General features: G+C 35.7%; 1 protein-coding gene and 1 pseudogene across 4 annotated transcripts in view; one reads left to right on the forward strand and one right to left on the reverse strand.

The window, feature by feature from the left end:
- The window catches only part of SBF2 (SET binding factor 2), a 382671-nt gene that overhangs the window by 54341 nt on the left and 304933 nt on the right, over positions 1 to 23397 (forward strand). For all 4 annotated transcript variants that reach the window (XM_074372406.1, XM_074372407.1, XM_074372408.1 and 1 more), the window contains exon 2: positions 11620 to 11705. In XM_074372406.1, the coding sequence (XP_074228507.1) occupies positions 11620 to 11705 (86 nt within the window). The remainder of the gene's footprint in view (positions 1 to 11619; positions 11706 to 23397) is intronic.
- On the reverse strand, positions 2311 to 2911 carry LOC105076801 (calpain small subunit 1 pseudogene; annotated as a pseudogene).

Consider the following 23397-nt stretch of genomic DNA (forward strand, 5'->3'; position numbering starts at 1 on the left):
ATGTACTCATTTGTGTTTTGCTTCTTTTGATCTGCATAATTATTTTGAGATTTATCCGTGTTATTGCATATATCAGCAGTTTTTTACTTTTTAGTGTTGAATTATATTCCACTATATGGATACACCACAATTTATTTATTCATCTACCTATTAATGGCCCTAAGCATTTCATGATTTTTGATGCTATGGCATATAGTTTTAAAATTTTTAGTTTTTATTGTTAGTATATAGAAATATACTACTATATAGAAATATAATCAGTTTTTTGTATCGACCCTTTGAAGTCTTGCTAAACTCATTTATTAGTTCTAGTAGCTTTAAAAAATTTCTTAGGATTTTCTATGGGTTATTTTCAAATAAAGACAATATTACTTATGCTTTTCCCATTTGTATACCTTCTATGTCTTTTTCTTATTTTATTGTACTGATTTGCATTTCCAGTACAATGTTGAATATAAATCATTGTAGTGGACATCCTTTTTCTGTGTCTTAATAGAAAAGCATTTACGTTTGTATCCAGTAAGTATGATGTTAGCCATAGGCTTTTTATAAATGCTTGCCATGATAAAATCATATTGAGGATGTTTTGTTATTTGCTGAGTGGTTTTTTTTTTAATCATAAATGGGTATTGAATGTTGTCAGATGTTTTTCTGCATCTGTTGAGACAGCCACATGGATTTTCTTTTATTGTCTACTTTATTTATTGATTCTAATGACAGTAGCACATTGTCTTGATTTCTGTAGCTTTAATTGTAAATCTTTAAGTCAGGTAGCATATGTTCTTTTCCTCTCAAGTTTTATTCTACTCCCTGCAGTTTTTCCTAAACTGCTCCAGCAATTTTAGACCTTGCTGTGGAAATGTTGTTCTTGCCCTTCCATTTTGAGCTGCTGCTCTCAAGTTGGCCATTCTACTTTCCAGTGAATACATGTTGGCTATTTTAGGGTCCTCCTGTTCTCAAACCATTATCATTGTTTCTTTCTTAATCCTGCACAGATGCTGATATTTTGCAGGTTTTATGGATGTTAGAGGTTTTTCTCCAATTGGAGTATTTTGAGGGTATCTTTTCACCTAGTTTTCTTATAAATATTGTCCATGAGTATTTGGTTGTATTACCTTTAAAAAAATAGTAAAAAATGCATAAAATAAAATTGATAATCTTAAAGATTTTAAAATATACAGTATAGCAGTATTAACTAATATGTAACATATATATGTGCACATTGTTTTGCAACAGATCCCTAGAACTTTTTCATCTTGCAAAACTGAAACTCTATACCCATTGAACAAAACCTCTTTCCTCTCTTCCCTAGCCCCTGTCAACCACCATTCTACTTTCTGTTTCTAAAAGTATGGCTACGTTACGTTTGTCATATAAGAGGGATCTTGAAGTATTTGGCTTATTTCACTTAGCATAATGTCCTCAAAATTCATCCATGTTGTAGCATATGACAAGATTTCTTTATTTTTTAAGGCTAAATAATATTCCATGTATGTATGTACTACATTTTCTTTATCCATTCGTCTGTTAATAGACGTTTTGGTTGCTTCTACCTCTTGGCTGTTGTGAATAATGCTGCAGTGGACATGGGTGTGCAAATATCTCTTTGAGATTCTGTTTTCAATTCTTACATACCCAGAAGTGGGATTGTTGGATTATATGGTCATTCTATTTTTTATTTTTTGAGGAACCTCCATACTGTTTTCTATAATGGCAGAACTATTTTACATCCAAGACAACAGCACACGAGAGTTCCAATTTCTTTGCATCCTCACTAACACTTGTTTTCTGGAATTTTAATAGTGGCCATCCTAACCTGTGTGAGGTAGTATCTCCTTGTGGTTTTGCCTTGCATTTCCCTAATGCTTAGTTATGTTGAGCATCTCATCATATACTTGCTGGCCATTTGTATGTCTTCTTTGCAGAAATGTTTATGTAAGTCCTTTGCCATTTTTTTTTTTTCAGAGAGAATAGCAACTGGGGTGCATTTATTTCCTCCTGGGCCTGGCAGGCTGGGAGCAGAATACAGACAAAGGCACTGGGGCATGTGGGCCTGTTAATGGCCTGGAGTTCGACTGCCTGGGTGGTAACTGAATGGGCGTAGGGACTGGAGTGATACTTCCAGAATTGAGAGAAGGGCCCTTGGGGTGTGAAAGCAACACAAGTTTTGGGCTTGGCACAGGTGCAAGAGAGGGGTTACAGAGTGGGTGTGAGATGGGTGTGTTGGGGCAGGGCGTGTTGGGGCATGTTGGGCTCTGGCTTTTGACTGAGAGCCAGGTACTGAGGGCTCAGAGAACAGAAAGGCCTGTGGGTCAGCGGGGCCTGTGAAGATGTGACTGCAGACAGGATCAGCCCTGGAAGAGACTGAAGAGTCCAAGGTGAATCCTACAGTGAGGTGATGAGGAGGCAGGTCTGGGGCTCCCCTTCAGGAATACATGGTCAGCTGCAGCCACTCCTGGATGTTCACCTGGATTTGTCCAGTACCATCTTTGTCAAGAGATTTGAAGGCACGGAACATGGCATCCACTCTGACCAGGCAGCTGATGAAATTGTCAAAATCCATGTTCCCTCCCTCCTCTAAGTAGCATCGGATGATCATATTGTAGAGATGCTCATTCAGAGGGAACCCTGCTGCCTCAAAGGCTCCTGGGAGTTCACTGCTGCCAATGGTCCCTGAACAGTCAACGTCAAACTGTTTGTATATGGACTGCCACTTTCTGATGTTGTTCCACAACTACTTGAATTCCTTGAAAGCCAGCTTGCCAGTTGTGTCACTGTCCATCACGGCCACCATGCTGCGACATGTGTCAATGCCAAAACCATCTGTCTTCAGATCAGGATGTCAGGTCACGACTTTGTTGAGAATGTTCATGAGTTTTGTGGCACTGACCTCCATGGCATCTCCAGCCAGCTGGGCAAAGAGCCTCCCAAACTGCCGGACCTTCTCCTTCTCATTGGCCCCGATGTTGGAGTAATGGGTGCGAGGGGGCGGGGACTCTGGGTTGTACTGCGCAGCCGCCTCACTGCTCCCTCCGTCTCATCAGTCCTCGCCTGTCCCTACCCTTGCTGCCCTGGTTGTGCCCCCACGGTAGGATCCTCTTTTGCCAGGGCACACCTACCCAATGGCAGACTCAAAAGACCTAGCCCCTCCGAGGGCTTGCTTCATAGAAGCTCAGCCGCAACCTTCCCTCAGCTTCACCCTTCTCAGGTCCCACCTGTCTAGGAACCTACTTCATCTCCATGACTTCTGAACAGTTGTTTTGTCCCAACATCCCACCCCAGCTCCAATAGTTCTCACCTCTTCAAAGGACCACACTCTATGCTGTACACCAGAAATTAACACAACACTGTAAACCGACTATACTGCCATTAAAAAAAAAGATCACATTCAGTGGCCAAGATTAATTAGGCCTTTATGGATCACATGCCATACCTCCACCTGGACATTATTCTATTTTAATCCAGCCGATTCCCAGCCATGCTCTGCTCCTTCAAGTCCATTCCCTTGTCTCATTAGGCCTAGACCTCTTCTAGATATACCTTCTCATTAACCCATCTACGGGCCATGCCACGCCCATAAGGAAAGCCTTGCCCCCATTAAGTGATACTTAGCATCATTGGCTCTGCCCCCTTAACGTTTGTCTCAGGTTAGGGGAAGTTAGCCACGCCAGACCCATTAAGCCCCACCTCCCAAAACCCCGCCGGGTCCCATCAGATTGTGTCCCCTCAACAGTCAGACTGAGTCCATGTCAAGCCCCGCCCCCATGAACTCATTAGGGCCAGCCCCCTCAAGGCCGGCCTCCTAGCCCAGTCCCCGCCCAGCCTAAATAAGGCTCCTGGTCAGTGTCCAGGTTACCCCATTCTACTCTTGCTGGACAAGCCTCCTCCTCCAGGCCTCGCCCCTCCCTTTGCCTATTTTTTAATTGGATTTTTATTGTTGTTATTGTTGAGTTGTTGGGATTCTTTATATATTCTGGATATTTACTCTTTATTAGATACATGATTTGCAAATATTTTCGCCCATTCTGCAGGTTGCATTTTACTGTGTTGATATTTTTCTTTGCTGTGCAGAAGTTTTTAGGTTTGATACAGTCCCATTTGTCTTATTATTGCTTTTATTGCCTGTGTTCTTTATGTTGTATCCAAGAAGTAATTGCCAAATTCCATGTCATGAAGCTTTTCTCCTTTGTTTTCTTCTAGGAATTTTGTAGTTTTAGGTCTTAGGTTTAGGTCTTTAATCCATTTTGAATTAATTTTTGTAAGTGGTGTAAGTAAGGGTCCAACTTTATTTTTTTGCAGGTGGATATCCAGTTTTCCCAGCACCATTTGTTAAGAAACTATTCTTTCCTCGCTGCGTAGCCTTGGCACTTTTCTTAAAGATCATTTGACCACATACATCAGTTTATTACTGGGCTTTCTATTGTGTTACATTAGTCTTTATGCCAGTTCAATTGTGCTATCTTAAAGCAGTCTGTTTTTTATATGGGAATTCAGGAAGATTGACGAGCTATGTTTCTGTTACCTCCATCTCCATCTTCTCTGATTTTTTATTTTTTTACATATTTGAAGAGGATGTCTTCTGTTTTCAACTATGTAATTAATAAAATTGTTGTTTGGACAGTATAAAACAAATGTCAGCTAAAGGCTATCCTTTAGGTTGCCATTGATTCCTTAATGGGCTTTGGATACCTCACGTATATTAAGGTATTAACATTGGGCACTCCGTTAAATTATAATTCTTCACGTAAAAGAGTAAGCCTTAAATTGACCTTATTTTTCTTGTCTCTAGCCTGTCTTTTGTGGCAGATACTGTGTTGTTGGGTATGTAATCTCATTCTCAGTGGCAGCCTTGTGTGATGGGAATTATATTAACTGTATTTTGAGGTTGAGAAAACTGAGATTTAGAGAGATTAAGTGAATTTTTCAAGTTCACAAGACTATGAAATAGCAGAGCCTGGATTTGAACCTATTTCTGACTAACCTCCAAGCCTAGGTTCTTTCCACTATACTAATCAGAGGTCAGATACACTATGTCTGCCATGTTTCTTTATCAGAACTCTTCCTTCCTCTATAAGGACAAATCTATGTCCATTCTGTTCTTGTCCTCCTTAGGAGAGATGAGGATCAGTTAGGAACCAAGGGATAGGCAATATTTGATGAAAATGGGAGGGCAGTTTTAATGACGTATTGTTCTATATTGTCTGTTCTTTTACTTGTAAAATTATTTCAAAGGTCAGTGATAAAGGTTACTATTTCATTTGTACAATATTCCTATTTAAAAGTTTCTGTTAGTACCCTTCATTAAAATTTTTTATTTTGGCTTTTCACCATTTTTTCCCAACTATTTATTGAGGTAAAATTCACAAATAAGATTGTAAGGTATTTAAAGAACACATCATGGTGATTTGGTATACGTATGCATTGTGAAAGGATTCCACCCATCTAGTAATGAATACATTCATCACCTCACGTATTTATCTTTTTTTAGAAGTGAAAACAAGTTCTATTCTGTTAGAAAATTTCAGTTTTGCAATACAGTGTTATCAATTATAGTCACCAGGTTTTACATTAGATCCTCAGACCTTATTCATATTACAACTGAAAGTTTGTGCTCTTTTGCCAACCTCTCCCTATTTCCCCCAGCATTACTCTAAGTGAAATACACCAAAGACAAATATCTCTGGATTAATAGAGCTAGAGAATTCTGTCTTTACATGTAGATAATAATAAATTTAGTCTGTTATTTGAAATGTGTTAGCCAGCCAAAATGTGTATACTTTGATTTCCCTAATTATTCATGAATGTCTTTGCAGTATTAAATGTAGACTGAGTATGAAGTTTGCTAAGTGTATAAATCATCTGAGAAACAAAGTCACTGTGAAAAAAGGCCATCATGTTCATATCATAAACTTTTAGACAACTTTGAATTGCTTTTTAAAAATTGAAGTATAATTGATTTACAAAATCATATTAGTTTCAGGTGTCCAACACAATGACTCAATATTTTTACAAATTATACTCCATTTAAAGTCACCAAAAATAATGGCTGTTATCCCCTGTACTGTACAGTACGTCCTATAGCCTCTTCATTTTATACATAATAGTTTGTACCTCTCAATCGCTTATCTCCCCTCCACCTCATAACAAAACAGAAACAGACTCACAGGTATAGAGAACAGACTTAATGAATTGCTTTTTGAACCATGAAAGAATGCCTGCTTTTAAGATTTTTCTTTTGTATAAACTATTACTTATTGTTTTATTTGGATTCTCAAGAACTTACATTTATCATCATTGGACTTAAGTGATGCTGCTTTTATGTCAAAATGGAAATAATATCTTTGTTTCAAAATTCAGAATTTTTTAGTTTTTCTATCCTTGATTTCATTAGTCTCATGACCTGGTATCTAAACAACATTGTCTTCTTCCCTAATCTTTATCTGTTGTTATTACTGTGTTTACATCTGTCCTTTTATTTGTATTTCAAAAACCTCAATTCAAGTTTTGAATATCCTCACAGCAAGTTTTATCCTTAGCACCTAACACAAGGCCTGGCATTGTGTTATTGTTGAATAAATGAATTACTGCAGATTTTCTGGATACATCCTCTTAGCATTCTGCCCAGTTTTCCAGATCACAAAAACTGATAGCTTGTACTAAAACTCCAGTTACAGTCATTGCTTTCTGTGGCAATTCATTCTGTTTTTTGATGGTTCTCATTCTCAGGAGGTTCTTCCTTTATATTGACTCAAAAATATGTCCTCTTAATGACAGCTTTTGGCTCTAGTTTGCTGCACTCTTTCTTCTTCCATATAGTAGCTCTTCACATATTTGGAGAAAGTTCTTATGTGTGCTTCTTAAAAAAGTTTTCTGACTTAATCTTTTTATGTAATAATTTCCAGACCCTTTACCAGTTTGAAAGAGCTTGATCTGTCAGGGTTCCTCTTACAGTCTGTTCCAGTTTAGACTCTTCAGTGACAAGGAATATGGGTTTATCTGGGCTTAAGAGGGAGGAATATCGTAAGAATACTTCAGGAGTTTAATGACACATGCTACAGTGCTGCCAGAATTTATTGGAGGTAGAACTTAGACAGCTGCACAGCCTTTCTGTGTGTCATTTCTGCTGCTTTCTACATCTGTACTGTTAATCTTTTTCTGCTGGCAAGTCTCTGCTGGAGGTTTCTACTGTTCTGTAATTGGCTTTACACGTGACCCCCTATGGTTGCCTGAGCTCACAAGTCTTGATAACATCTTTTTAGCTGCTGTAGTCTCTCATTTCTTCTATTCATAATTTGCTAGCAGAGGAATCTGACTTGTATAGGATAACTTTTTATAGCCAGGTCACTCTGGTCATAAATTGCTTGCTAGTTTTTCTGTGTCTTTGCCCACCTAATAGTCCCATTCATTGATTAAACAAGTCTTTTACTAAGTATCTAATATATACCAGTAATTGTTCTCAATGCCTACAGCAGTAAACAAATCAGGCCAAAATCACTGTTTTTATTCTAGTAAGGTGAGACAGACAAGTAGCAATAAATATAATTAAATTAATCATTTCAATATTTCTGGTTGGTGGGAGGGGAGGTAGGACTGTGTGCTTCTAACATGATTGCTGCCCTTTATTGAACTGTGAGTTGTGCCACTTTTGACAGAAGGTGATGTGGGTAGATGGATATCCTATGTCAGTGTAGATAACCACTGACATAATTGTTTAGATAAACATACAAAAGATTTAGCGAATTATGCATTAGAGTAGCATTTCTCAAGGTTCAGGGTGTGTGTTAAACCAAGTCGTATGTATATATTTTGCACATTTACACTTTAAGCACACACAAGGCATTCAAATAATTTATGTCAATTAGTACAGTTAGCACATATCAAGCATCTTGTTTTGTATAGAGCAGAGCATGTAATTAACCCCTACTCACTTTTCAGTTCTGCACATGAACTTTTTCCTCATACTAATGAAACTCTACACCTATAGCATACTAGTTAGCAACCCCCAAGAATACTGTTTGACCTCCTGGGGTCATTTGGCAAGGCCAGAACAGTCACTTTGCCTGGGGGGTGATGACTGGTTGGATCATCCTGGGTCACTAGCTAATCTTTGTGGCTGAGCTGTGTAGTCTGCAGCCCTACCAGAACCCAAGGGAAAGTGGGTTGCCACACATTAAGAAGGGGAAAGTGTGCTTGATCACGCCAGTATTTCCTCACCCTTCCTAAATTTGTTTGGGGCAGTTTGTCTAGCGTTTGCACTTTTTTCAAAGAAAGCTATTTCCAAATGTGCTGGTATCTTGCCAAGAGTCCCCCTTTTAATGTATGAACTCCATTTGGTCATCATATTTCTTGATTTTATGATGGAGTGGAAGAGTAGGGGCTCTTAATTCACAGTGCAGATAGGAGCTGTTTCCACAAGCATTCTGACTGACGTGACCTCATTCAACTCTGGACATAAGGATTAATCCACAGGTGGACATATGATGACTCTAGAACAGTCTTCCCTCAGTATGGCTTGCTCCTCAATATACAGTATCATCTTGTCAGCATTCTTAAGTACAACCAGTATTTCCTATATAAGAATGATTACAGATAAAATATATAAACTTGGGAAATAAGTTTAAACATTCAGACTAAGTTTTTTTCCTTTCCAAAAGCATTTTTATTTTTTTAAACATTTTTTATTGAGTTATAGTCATTTTACAATGTTGTGTCAAATTCCAGTGTAGAGCACAATTTTTCAGTTATACATGAACATACATATATTCATTGTCACATTTTTCTTTTTTTTTCTTTTTTTGCTGTGAGCTACTGCAAGATCTTGTATATATTTCCCTGTGCTATACTGTATAATTTTGTTTATCTATTCTACATATGCCTGTCAGTATCTACAAATTTTGAACTCGAGTCTATCCCTGGACCTAACTTTTAAAAACTGAGAAACAAGAATCAGACAATGTCTTTACCTTTGTAGGGTACTTTCATAAGTTCCTTGAAAGTTGATAGCTGCAGCAATTTACATATTCAAAACCAAGTTATTGTAGCTCTTTCCACATTTTACTTGTGGTGAGATACCATTTTACCACTTTCATTTTTTAGTTTTCTCACCTAATTTTCCATTATTATAGAACAAAGTCTTATCACTCATGAATCATATTTCTGTGTGCATTTATAAATGTTACATCAGCATTTCAAACTAAGCTTTCATGTTCTTGAAAAACTGCATATCATTATGAAATCAGTAAATAACATATTGCTCTGGAGAACTTTTGAAAGTTAATGCTTCTGCTAAAGAGGAACTTTTCACCTCTCAAATTGGCAGTAACTAAAACAAATTTTAAAAATAATACTTGTTGTTGAAGGTGTAGTGAAAATGCCAGTCTCATTCTTATATACAGAATGTAAAAAAAAATATTAATATCTTTCTGGTGGGCCCTTTGGCTTTGTGTGAGTTTTTAAAACTTTCATATTCTTTGATCGAGTAGCTGTATATCTAAGAATTTTTCCGAGCAAAAGTGAGGTGAGGATAAGATTTTTATAGAAAAATGCTTTTCATAGCATTAGTTGTAGTAGAGAAAATAGGAAATGTATGTTACAATCAAAGGCCCATTATAAAATATTAAGTAATATACCAATATATAAAGCTAGGCTTAGTATTATCTCAATTCTGAAGAAAAAATACATGTGTATGAAAAACGCCTAGGATAAAATCCAAATGTTAACAGTAATTTTCTTCATGTTTGGGGTTATGGGTGCTTTTGTCTTTTTATTTTTGTGTATTCAAAATTTTTTCTGCAGTTATCATTTATTATTTTTATAATTAGTAAAAATTAATATGATAAATATTTTGTGAGCCTACAATACATGAGGTATAACTTTCAATGTAGGGACATCTGGTTAAATAGGATGAGATAAATAACATGCATTTATCTCTGTTTAAAAAGACAGGGAGATTTAAGCTTGAAACAATTTCTGTCAGTATTAACGACTGTATTAAACATTTAGCTCAGTATGAACTAAGTGCCAGGCATTCAGTATGCTGGGGTGCTTGGTCATACAGAGACAGTACTGAAGGAACTAAAAGCTTGTTATTTCTTCTGTAAAGTTTCCCATGGTTTCTCTTGTATATTAGGTTAGATTCTCTTCAGTCATTGTACTTACCATGGTATACTGAAATTATCAGTTCATTTTTCTTTTTCTCCTAGTAGCTTATCAGTTCCTTGAGGATAGGGGTCATGTCTTTTTCACTGTGTATCTGTAGTACCTAGTAATTTGTTGAATTAGCTTTATTATGTAGGTAAGAAGTGGTGATGCTTGAGGTGGATTTTAAAAAATGAGTGTCTATGATAAATGACTTTTAGTTTAGTTTATTCTTAATGAAATCCTTCATTCCTCTGTATTGACAGGTATGTGAAGAGTTACTGTACTGCAGCAGTTGTTAATTTTAATGAATATGTTTTTATTTCAACTTTTTCAAATGTGATCTCAGTTTTAGAACATAGTTCTGAGTTGGTCAGTAAAATGAATTTAGGTTTCCTTTATCTTTTAAAGGGAAGAATTTGGTTGTAAAGTGATTCAAGTCCACATGAGAGCAAGGTGGGGGAGTTGAATTCCCAGGAATGAGGATAAGAGATGATAGTGGATGATTCAAAAAAAAATTGAATCAGGGTTAAGGTTTCCTTAAGTTAGATGTACAAATAATCAGAATGTTGTCATTTTTTCTCCAAAGTGAGTTGGAACAACCTGTAGAATACGCAAGCACGTGAAGCTCTTTACAAAGTATAGCAAAAAGCAGTTTAGATGTAACACGTACTTTCCTGCCCCAAATTACTCACAGATTACATCCCCAAAGTTTAATTATAAGTTGATCTGGTTTTTAGTGTCACAAAGTAATTGTATAATAACTATTATATAGACCAGTGATTTTCAACCAGGGGCATTTTTGTCTCCCAGAGCACATTTGGCAATGTCCTGGAGACATTTTTGGTTGTAGCGACTTGGTGGTGGTGGTGTGCTATTAACTTCTAGTGCTATTAACTTGAAGCTAAGGACATTGTTAAACATCCTGTAAGGCACAGGATAGCTCCTCCCCTCCCCCAACAAGGAATTATCTGGCCCAAAATATCAGTAGGGCTGATGTTGAGAAACCCTGCCTAGATAATGGTCAAGTTTCTGCAGAACTCTAAAAATCTTTATTTAACTCAGAACAGTGTTTATCACCTATAACTGAAATTTAGTGCTAACAGTACCATTTAGTTTGTCACTTAAAATTACTTTGTCTTCATAGGAAAGTTCTTAAGTTTCAGCTTGAGATACTAAGATTGCTTTCCTTATTGGGAAAAAAGGGCAGTTACTCCCATAGTGGAGAGGCTCCACATTTCAATGCCTCTCTTTTTCCTAGCTTTCCCTATATGTCAGTTGTTTAAGAGTCTGCAGGATGAGGATTGCCTATCATGTCGGTATTCTGTTTAGAAGGTAGTTTTATGCCATTTAAAACTTGAAAATATTTAATCAGTATATCAATTTAATTAACAAGTATTCTTTTAGAAATAAGTGTTAATATAAAGAGTATTCATATTTTTAAGTACGCTATAACCTAATTCACACTGATTTTATTAATAGGGTCAGGAGCAGGTCTGGGGAAGATAATCCAGAGATTTCCACAGAAGGACTGGGATGATACACCTTTTCCACAGGGAATTGAATTGGTAAGTTGATATTGTACTATCTTACTTTAATAATGATACTTTTCATGTTAAATTTATGGTTATATTTATGTTGCAGTTACTTTTAAATAATTTGGTGATTTAACTGAAACACATTATTAGAAAGAATTCCCCCAACTAGTGGCTTCAGTGAGTTTGTCACTAATCAAATATTTATTTTTTTATTTTTCTGAAAATTTCTGGGTCATTGTTACAGTGAAAACTAAACGAAAAAACACAGAGAACCAAAGGCTGGTTTAATAATGACTGATCATGGTTTGAATTTGATCTTGAAATCAAACTCTGAATTTTTTCTCCCTGGCTACAGGATTTGTATGTTGCTTTATAATAGCACAACTCAACTGCTTTGTATTCTGTCAGCCATTTTAAAAGAATTTAATGGTTGAGCATAATTTATGATGACTAGGACATTCTAACTGGTGGTGGGTCTGTGGTGTTAAAATGAGAGACTAAAAAGATGATCACTAAAGTATTTTAAAATGTAACTGTCAGGTTTGGAGTGTGTGTATATATGTATATGTGTGTATTATATTGTGTGTACATTTACACACGCATATATTAGCAGTTTTCTTCAAAACAGTTCTTATTGAGAGAACATTTGGAATAATGGGACAGTGAAGACAAGACTGCTTGGGTTGAAATCCTAGCTGTACAATATGACTTTTGACAAGTTACTTGTCTTCTTGAACAGCAGAGTCTTCATCTATAAACTTAGGATAGTGACAATACTCATCTCATAGGGTTACTGTAAAGATAAAATGGTAAACATACAAATAAAATGCTTAAAATAGTGTCTTCCATAAAGCAAGTGCTCAATAAATGAGGTAGCTTGTTAATATTATTATTGTTATCATTGTTGCTGTTTGTTTGACACCTTGCAACACTTCCCCCAGAGGAAGAACTGTTCATTCTTTTGTTAGCATGGAACAGAAATATTTATTAGGAATAAAACTGATGTTGGAAATTGTGGATCTTCTTATCCTAGCAAATGACTGTCCATTTCTGCTTCACTGAGGAGAAAAGACACATTGCTGAATGTTTAATTTTGATTGTTATAACCCAGTTGTGTAAAGAAGGCTGTGGGTTCTGTAGACCCACAGAGAGGGTGAATCTTGAGTTTTGGCATTAAAAACAGGGAAAGAATGTCGGGATCTATGAGATAATAGAAATAATTAGTGCTCTAGGATCCTAGTTCCTGGTTCCTGAAACCCTTGTGGTTTCCTAAGTGACAAAAGTACTAGGAGCATCTTTTGTTTTAATATTTAGGCTTTGGCCCCGGTTCCTGACACAGGGTTCCTGAAACCTTTGTAATCTCCTGGGTGATAGGAGTGTCTTTTGTTCTAATGCAGTGACTCTGGGTGGGCTCCTGGATGGCTCCTGAATGGGGACTGGTCACTGGAAAGACTGAGCCATGATTAGAAGCTTGGAATTTTCAGCCCTGTCTGCCATTCTCTTGAGAATGGAAAAGGGCTGAAAATGGAGTTAATGATTGATTGTGCTTACGTGATGAGCTACCATAAAAATCCCAAAAGTATGGAGTTTAGAGAGCTTCCAGGTTGGTGAAACATCCACATACTGAAAGCAAGATGAACCTCAACTGCACAGAGACTAAAGTTCCTGTGCTTGGGACCCTCCCAGACCTTATTCTGTGTATCTCTTCATCAGGCTGTTCATCTGTATTCCTTGTCATATCTGATAAACTGGTAAATGTAAATAAATGTTTTCCTGAATTCTGTGAGCCACTTGAATCCAAAGGGGTGGAGGTCACAGGAACCTCCAATTTGTAGCCGAGTCGTACAAAAATTGTGGGTAACCTGGGGACCTGCTACTTGTGATTGGCATCTGAAGTGAAGGTTAATCTCGTGGGATTGAGTCCTTAACCATAATCAATCAGTTAAATTGTAGGACACCCAGCGGATGCTGTGGAGAATTGCTTGTTGTGGGGGGGAAAAATCCCACACATTGGAAGTAAAGAGTTCTGAGTAGGGTAAAAAGTTACCACACAGATGGAGAGGAGAAGTAGATTTTAAAGTAAGGGATCCAACGAAAAGTAGCTTTCGGGAGAGCCCTTGTATTCCTTTCTCTTCTTTTCCACATACCTGTGAATACTAGTAATTGGTCTTACAGTGTGAACAGCAAGGTGTTTGTACTATTTAAGCTTTTAAATTCTGTTTCACCATCCTTTTAAGTGATGACTGAAACGGGGAAATTGTGGGGCTGGAAGCCTTTTAGAACTTTTTGTAAGTTCCTGTCTCCCCTCACATCAATGTGTGGATAGAAATAAAATACATCAGTTTGACAGTATGAATAGTGAACCATCTTTATAAATTTCAAGAACAACAAACATCGTTGGGGCAGAGAGAGATCATGACTTGACTGTAGCTATCTAGCTATAACTGAGAAAGAAAAATTTTTGTTTTTCGAAAGCTAAGGCATAGATACTGTGATGCCTCTGATATTTCTCCAGTAGTGATGGAGAGACACATATTGATTTTAACTTAGTAAATGGATATTTTTTCTTTGTATGACAGAATCTCCCATGTTCAAGCATGGTCAGTGTCTCCAATAACAAGTAGAGTTTTGTGCTGCTGGGTTGGTGAAATGGAGGTGTTAAGAGGTAGCATAACTTCCTCACCTAAGATTTTTTTTGACAGTTTCTTAGCTGATTCTTTGTGAAGCATTTCAAAAATTTTGGGTAGATTTAATATTTAAAGAATATTTGATCTGCTGGATTATATTGGGAATTTTCTTTTTCCTTTAAGTTTTCCTGTCACTGATAGCAATTCTAATCTTCTAATGTCTATTGTACTTTGTCAGGTACAGAATAAATTTATCTATCAAAGCCTATTTTAGAACATAATAGAATCATTAACTGTTAAATTTTTATTGTCTTATGATTTATTGCTTTGTGCCATACTTTATGTGTTAGAGATGTGCAGCTATTCTGCATATGAATAACTTGAATAACTGTTAAACTGTGTAATCTAGAGCAACCCCTGCAGCTTCAAGACCAGAGTTACGCCTAATAAAAATTTAGTCTAATTGAAAGTGATCTGGCTCAGTCCCAAAGTGATTGCTGGGTGATAGTGACCCTTTTCTGATGATTTCTGTGGAAAAAATTTTTTTACCCTTTCTAAGGCAGTGGTAGTGGAACAACTTTTAGCATATAACTAATGTTAATATCTAACAGTTGTGTTTAATTGATAGACTGTGATGAATTTACAGATTAGATGAATGGAGTTCATCCAACTTAAAGTAGGTAAATTGAGGATTAGGAAGCTTAAACTATTACATTATGGTTTAACAACTGAGATGCAGCAGAGCTAAGATTCAAACCCAGGTCTTCTGACTTAGTCTCAGCCAAGATCTGAGATTATTCTGAGAGTGACACTTTAAGCTATGGTTAGGATTTGTATTTTAGTGTAAATGCAGGGTCTGAAAACAGGATTCTAGAATTTGGAAGAACTAAAGTTCAGAAATGTTAAAAGAATGCTGTGTTGTTAGAAATCAGCTTCACTAAACTTTATGACTTGCGGGAAAGGATTTTAGGCATTCATTCGTTAATAAGTTAAATACCAAATTTAATTTAGAGGATGCTGAATTTGGTCTCTCTGCTTTTATGTAAAGAAATTGCCTTCTCTTTCTTCTATTGAGAAATGCTGAACTTTAATTTGGATGGTTTTTAAAAATAAAAATATGAAAATAAGCTAAACCAAACATAATGACTGCTTTTCCAATTCTGGGATATTTTTATCTTTTTCTTGAGCCTTTTAGGCATACGTGGAAACCACAGACAGTCATATAAATAAAGTTTCAGTTAATTTTAGTGACAGTATTTCAAAGAAAATTTAAGAATTGTTTTGCAGAGGCATTCTATGGCTAACAATCTATTTCTGATTGTGGGAAGCAACGTTTTTATTGGCTTGGTTTTAGGCATTAACAGAATAGTATTGTTTAGGCACTAGCTCTTTTTAAAAATGCTGTCTCAGAAGTGAATTTTTAATATTGTAATTCAGAAAATGTGCCATCATCTTCACTAGGGAATGTCTGCATTGAGGCATTTGTAGATTTTTCTAATTTTTTTTTTTTAGAAGACTAAAGTATTGTGATAAAATTTTGTGGCTTGAGTAAAAGGAGATTAAACATTTGGTTAGAATTTCTGAATTTAAGGTTCTTAAGATATTAGTTTAGTTATTTAAGTTATAGACTAGTGATTTGACTACCTTATATGCGAATCCAATTTTCTATATTCGTAAATATAGATTAGGGAGAAGAGGGGGAATATCTTGTATTCAACATTCTGCAGTTGTAACATAGGAGAAGTAGCCTAAGTATGGGATGCTATTTGAGGACAGAGAAGTATAAGTACTATGCAATGCTTTATTTCTTTAAGCTGTGTAGAATGCATTGAATACCACAAATGGGTAGCAGTTGTTCATCCAACCTAGATATGAATACTGTTTGATCAGGAAACTGAGAGTGGGAAGGATGGAAGACAATTTTCTTTGCTCTTCGTAGAAGAATATGCATGAAAGGAGAATGAGAAAGGTAGTGAACACATCAGATGACGGAATCAGGGTTCACAAAGATTTTAAAAGGCTGGAGTTTTATATATATATGTATGTGTGTGTGTATATATATATATATAAAGATTAAATATAATAGGTGAAAATGTAGGTCCTGTATGTGAGTATAAAAAACTAGCTGTGTAAGTAATTATTTAGAAGAAAGATAGGCAGGGTACTTTCCCAGCCAGAGAGATTTGAGAAATATAAGAAGACAGCTAAAAAATACATAGTTATAAAGGATACCTTACAAAAGATATTAGGTAGCATCTAAAGCCTCTGTGCTGAGATAGGGTGCTTGATAATGAGTTCAGTTTTAAAGATGGTGTAAAGAATGTGTGGAAAACCTCTTGATTTTGCATAGAGTTGAGACTGATAACATAAGAACACTGCTATGAAATATGAAGACATGGCTTTTTGAAACATACTGAGGACTACAAAAAAGGACTTTTAATATGTTCACAAAGCGAGTGGGATATAAATGAAGTTTAAGCTGGAAAGTGGTGGTTGGAGCTCACGTTTTTGTTTCCAACTCCCAAAGAGACATTTGTCTCTTTGAAGTAATAAAACTGCATGGCAGATAGGAATGTGATGGAGTCTAGAGGGTGCATCTGAGGTAGTGAATTCTCTCAACATCTCTGAGGTAGAGGATCATCAGTCTTAGTGTTACTCTTCTCACATTCTTCGGTGCTCACTTAAGTCTATTTGTTACACTGTACTAGGCTTTCAGTTACTTTCAATTCTACTAATGTACAAATGCATTGATAGCCATTATGCTGGATAATCTTTCATCTACCCAGTCTCTATGGTCTGCTCTTGGAACCACCTTAGACAGGATTTTCTTGCCATGCTGGCATTCTGCTGTATCTGATGCTTTGATGCCATAGAGAACTTCCTGAGGAAGATCCAGAACTACAGTACACAAGCCTAATCTACAAATACATGTTGTTTGCAAACAGCCTGGCCCTGCTACCACATGGAATACTGCTATTTATCTCTTGTGTAATTGTCTGTCGGATCACTGCTGTGGTTTATTCTATACTTTTGAAATTCCAGGTCCCTCTTCTGTTCTTCAGTTTCTATTGATCCCATGTATTAGCTTAAAAAATGTTTTCCTGACTTTATCTCTTTAGCTATTCTCCAAATTCTACATTATAAAATGTTTCAAATTCTTCTTCATTTGCTGTCTCCATTTCTGTAAGGGACTAGTGTGGTACAGTGGAAAGAATATGGGATCTGAAACTTTACAACCTTGAGCAAAGTTAATTTACCTTTCTGATAATACTGCTTTTCCTACAGGGTTATTATCAGGTGATTCTCTATTAAAATTTTAATAAACTGTAATGTTACAGTTTCTTGCCATCTACTCTTACCTCTTACATCCATTTTACTCACATCTCAGGCATTTATTCTGAACTATAGTTTATGTCCTTTCCATTCTGAAATTGCAAATTTGAAGTTTATTAATATTTTCTGAATTCATTAAGTTAATACTAGGTGTTATGATAGATAAATCTTGAAGCCTAAGTAGCTAGAATGAAAGAAGCTTTTTTTCTTTTTCACTTGCATAAAGTCTAATTAATGGCAGTGGGGTAGATGGGACAGTGACTTGCCACTTCAAAGTGTGGTTCTCAGGGTCATCTTGGGCATCAACATTCAGTTAGTGGAGTTTTAAAAGAAAGCATGGAACACTCCTGGGCATATATCCAGAAGGAGCCCTACTTCAAAAATGGTGAAAAAGTATGCGACAATGAATATATGTATGTTCATGTATAACTGAAAAATTGTGTTCTACACTGGAAATTGACACAACATTGTAAACTGACTATAACTCAATAAAATAAAATTTAAAAAATTTTTTTAAATAAATAAAAATAAAAATAACCCATGGGAAAAAAAAACATGTCAGCAGGCAGAGTGAAATTGATGTTGCTGAAGACAACAAATAATGCACATGTTAACTCAGTTATGATGATTTGCAGTTTCATTTTGCCTATTATCCAATTATTGCCACATTCATTTCTAATTTCAATCCCATTGTGATTTTTTCAGTAACTCTTTTGTTGATACTCTTATAATATCACCTGTGCTTTTTAGAACAGTACTTAATATATAATAGATTCTCAATAAATATGTTGAGCTTTCTGAATTAAAAAAAAAGAAGAAAGCATGAAAGATAGTAAAGGTTGGTTTTATGAGGTCGGCCTTGGATACTGTATATATCACTTGTATCCTGTTCTATTCATCAGAATAGATAACCACAATTATCTATAACCACAGTTAATTATAATGAGAGTTTGGCAAATAAAGCCTAGATATGTGCCTAGGAGAGAAGTGAAGCATTTAATGAACAACTACCTTTCCTCTGCCACAGTGTTCTTGCTGAATTCAATGATTGTTTTGCTTATCTTAATTCTCCTTGACCACTTTATTTTCTGACATTACTAATTCAATCTTTGTGGTAAAATAAAAAATAAACATTTATTCTTTATCTCTGTTCCTGGCACAGAGTTCCTGAAACTTTTGGAATTTACTGTCTTTTGTATGCTAATGGGATGGTTTATGAGTTTAAGGAACCCCAAATACCTTCAGGAAGGGGACTGGTGTGCTAGAGGAATGAACCATGTGATTAGAGGGTTGAAAATTTCAGCCCTACTTGGGAGGGGAGAGGGCCTGGAGATTGAATTAAGTCACCAATAGCCAATGAGCGAATCAATCATGCCTACCTAATGTAACTTCCATAAAGCCCCTAAATGAAAGGGTACAGAGATCTTCCCAGCTGGTGAACACATTGGGAAGGTAGTGTGCTTGGAGAAGGCATGGAGGCTCTGCCCCATTCCCTCCCTTTATACCTTGACCTATACATCTCTTTTATTTGGCTGTTTTTGAGTTATATCCTTTATAGTAAACTGGTAAATGTAGGTAAAGGTCTTCCTGAGTTTAGTGAGTTGTTCTAGTGAATTATTGAACCTAACTGGGGCAGTTGTGTGAACCCCTCAAATTTGTAGTCTGCAGGCAGAAATGTGGATAACTTGGGCACCCCTTTTGCAGCTGGCATCTGAAGTGAGCGCAGTCTTGTGGGGCTGTGCCCTGACCCCTTGAATGTGGGGTCTACACTGACTCTGGGAAGTTAGTATGGTGATTGAATTGAATTGTTGGATCCCTAGTTGGTGTTGGAACAAAAATACATGTTTGGTGTCAGAGAAAATACAACAGTCTTTATCATGCCAATTTTCTCTTAATTTCAGTTAGTTCTCTCCCAATTTTTGTTTTGTTTTGTTTTGTTTTTATTTTTGTGGCCCCTATACTACCGACTTTCTGTAAGAGTCAGTTTTCATTTATTTGATGTTTTGTTTTCTCTTGGAAGTGGTGGTATCACTATTCTGTCAGTCTTTTGTACTTGAATCTTAGTCATGCCTTTGCTTATCTTTTTTTTGCAACTCTTGTGGTCTAAGTTTATTGCCTACATGTCTCAGACAGAGCAAAGCCATATTCTGGTATTTCTTTCTAATGCTAGGTTACTAATGTGGGGTGGATCCTGGTAACAGATAGCCTGGAAGGTTTAACCAAAGGTAGTTCTTGCCTAATTTCACTTGTAGCAATTTGTCCTATAGCTGAACTAACACTAGGATAAATATATATTATTCAAATCAGAATGCTTTTGAGAGTGAAAGGTAGTGAATTGGAGGACATGCATACACTGGGACTATCCTTAAGAAACTGATTTGTATGGTTACTTATATATATGCATGTGTAAAGTTATTCATGGCAGAAAATTGGAAGCTACCTAAATGTCCATCAGTAGGTGACTGAATTTGTGGTGCCACAGTCATTCATCAGAATATAACACAACTGTTAAAAAGTATGAGATAAAAGATGTGCAAATGGCTAAAAGGCACATGAAAAGATGCTGACATCAGTAATCCCTAGGGAAATGCAATTCAAAACCACAGTGAGATACCACTTCACACATATTGTGATGACTAGTATTAAAAAAACAGAAAATAACAAGCGTTGGCAAGGGTGTAGAGAAATTACAGTCCTTGTACACTGTTGGTGGGAATGTAAAATGGTGCAGCTGCTGTGGAAAATGATGTGGCAACTCCTCAGAAAGATTGGGATCAGAATTACTGTATGGTCCAGCAATTTCACTTCTGGATATATACACAAAGGAATTGAAAGCAGGGACTCAAGTGGATTTTTATATACACACATTCATAGTGGCATTATTCACCATAGCTAAAATCAACCCAAGTATCTATTGACAGATAAGTGGATAAAAAAATGGTATATGTATACAGTGAAATGTTATTCAGCCTTAAAAATGAAGGAGATTCCGATATATGCTACAACAGGGATGAACCTTGAGAACATTATGCTAAGTGAAATAAGCCAGTCACAAAATGTTAAATATTGTACAATTTATGTGAAGTACCTAGATTAGTTGACTTTGTAGAGACAGAAAGTAAAGTGGTGGTTGCCATAGGTGGGGGTGGGGAGGGAAGAATGAGGAATTGTTTAATGGGTATAGATTTTCAATTTGTAAGATAAAAAGTGTTCTGGAGATGGTTGCAGAACAATGTGAATGTACTTAATACTACTGAACTGTACATTTAAAAAATGGTTAAGATGATAAATGTATGTACACTTTACTAGTAGTAAAACATTTTTGGAAAAGTATGACATAGAGATTTATTCAGTGACATGAATGAATCTCTAAGACACATTGTATAGCAAATATCCAGAACAATTTGGAGAAGAAAGAACAAAGTTGGAGGACTTGTACTGTGTGATTTCAAGACATGCTATAGAGCTTAATATTCAAGACAGTGTGGTGTTGTCTTAAGGATCGATTTGTAGATCCATGCTACAGTCTAGAAGCAAACCCATGCATCATGGTAAATGTGTTTTCAATAGAGTTGCCAAGGTAATTTAGTTGTGGAAAAAATAAGGTTTTTAACAAATGGGGCTGAAACAGTTGAATGTCCATTTGGAAAAAAAAATTAGCCTTGACCCTGCCTCACACCATACAGAAAAAATAATTTGTAATAGATCATAGACTGTAAAAGCTAAAACTATAAAGATTTTAAAGGAAAACTTAGGAGAGCATCTTTGTAACCTTTGGTTAAGCAAAGATATATAGAACACTGAAAGCATGAATGAATAATGTTTCTTTGGAATACTTGAAAACCCTTGAAAAATAGTATATTATCATTCAAAAAAGGTAGTCAGGTAGTAAGAAGTCCTGTTTTTGTTTCATAGATCTCACTTAGATCTGGATGCTACTGGGGCTTTCTGGTTTTTTCGCTCTTTACCTTTAGTGAGGAGGAGGAGACTGGAAGAAATGAGGGGACATAGGTGATTCTAGCAGCACTTCACCTAGAAACTCAGCAAAATTTCCTCAGGTGTTATTTATTCTTCTGAGCCAGGTTTTCTTCATCAAGCCAGAATTTTGGGTATATTCAAATCTGTGCAATGACTTTTACAATAGAACTTCTTTATCAGAATTTTAATTGCTATAGATGGTAGCCAACTTTAGATACAAAAACATTATTATATGTGAAAGACTGTGATTTGGAGGAAAGAATACTGAACTCTGGGATTTTATTTATCTGTATCAGTATATATACCTATATATAGATATATAATTTGATTTTAAAAGGCAACAGCCATTTAGAGAGAGAACATCAACTCTCTAGGTCGTATAATCTATTTTCACTGGTATATAAGGAATGATATGTTGATACTATCCATCCTTCCACGCCCCAGTTCCTGGTCTAATCAAGTTCTTTGATGATCCCAACATTCTACTTACTGTATGAAGTATGTTCACATCTTTTTTCCTGAGTTTGTATTGTGCTTCGAGTATTCATGTGAAACTTTCCCCACTATGGAAATGGTCATTTCCTTATAACTTAACAAATGTGTCAGTTTTAAAAAGTGAAGTATTTGGTGGCCTCTAGTGGTACTTATGTGTCTATAAAAAAAAATCACTGATATCACCAATGTACAAAATTTTAGGGGGAGAGAGTTTCTAAGTTAATAAAGTGCAAATATGTATATTATTGAAGAAAAGTTTCTTAATCTTTGATAACTGAAAGTTTATTAATCAGTTATAAACCTGTCAGTTATGTGACTGTGTCTATTACAGCAAATTTTATCTTTCCTTACTTTCAGGAAGGAAATAGACTTTCCTTACTTTAAAGAAATGTCTTGAAATTATTTATATACACACATACACACACATATATATATACATGTCTTAATTTAGAAGTATTTCTATTTTGCAGTAGTTTAGTATTGCACTGAAATGTGTCCATGAAGGAGGATGGTAGAATGATTTCTGACAGCTCCTTAACTATAATCAAAGCTAAATAATTTCAATATTTCATAAGTTAATCCTTCATAAAGTTTCTTTCTTTAAACAGCTAATTCTGTCTAGCTTAAAGATACTTTAAGTTAGGTCAAGAACTATATGTGGAAATTAAGATCATTTCAAAAATTGGGAAAATCTGTATAAATTAAAGATTTGGAAAGCTAAAGAGAAAAGTGACAGTTTTAGGTAAGTTAAATTTATTTTAAGTGCTAAAATTTGTCTCCATTCATGCTAAAAATTAGATATTAAAATCTTAAGTCATATAGCTACTTACTATTGGCTGAGATGATAATAAAACCCTCTGGTCTTTTGACTCTCTGCTAAAGCTTTTCTAAAACTAAAATAAAATACTTTCTTGCGTTAGATGGGGCAAGCTGATTTTTTAAGAAGGTTTTTTTTCTGCTCCTTAAAAAATAAATAACAAGTCTTATTCTAACTAGGAAGGTTTAACTGGCATTAGAAAGATATGAATAGGAAAGTGTTAACTTTAAAACATTAAAATCAGAAGGGTCTAATGACACAAATCTTTGATAATTAAGGAGTTGGCAGCTTTTATTTCCTCCAAAAGTAGACCATATTTACAAGAAATATGCATAATATGGGTGAACTTAGAAAAACTTTGGCAGCCTTAGTGTTATAATGAAAAAGTTAGATTTTACTCTAGAATTCCTAACTGACTGAAGATTTCAGTCATTTAGGACTGAAGGGTAGTAAGATCTTCAGTATTTTTCTC

This window comes from Camelus bactrianus, chromosome 10 (assembly GCF_048773025.1).
Source record: "Camelus bactrianus isolate YW-2024 breed Bactrian camel chromosome 10, ASM4877302v1, whole genome shotgun sequence".
NCBI classification, from domain to species: Eukaryota; Metazoa; Chordata; class Mammalia; order Artiodactyla; family Camelidae; genus Camelus; species Camelus bactrianus.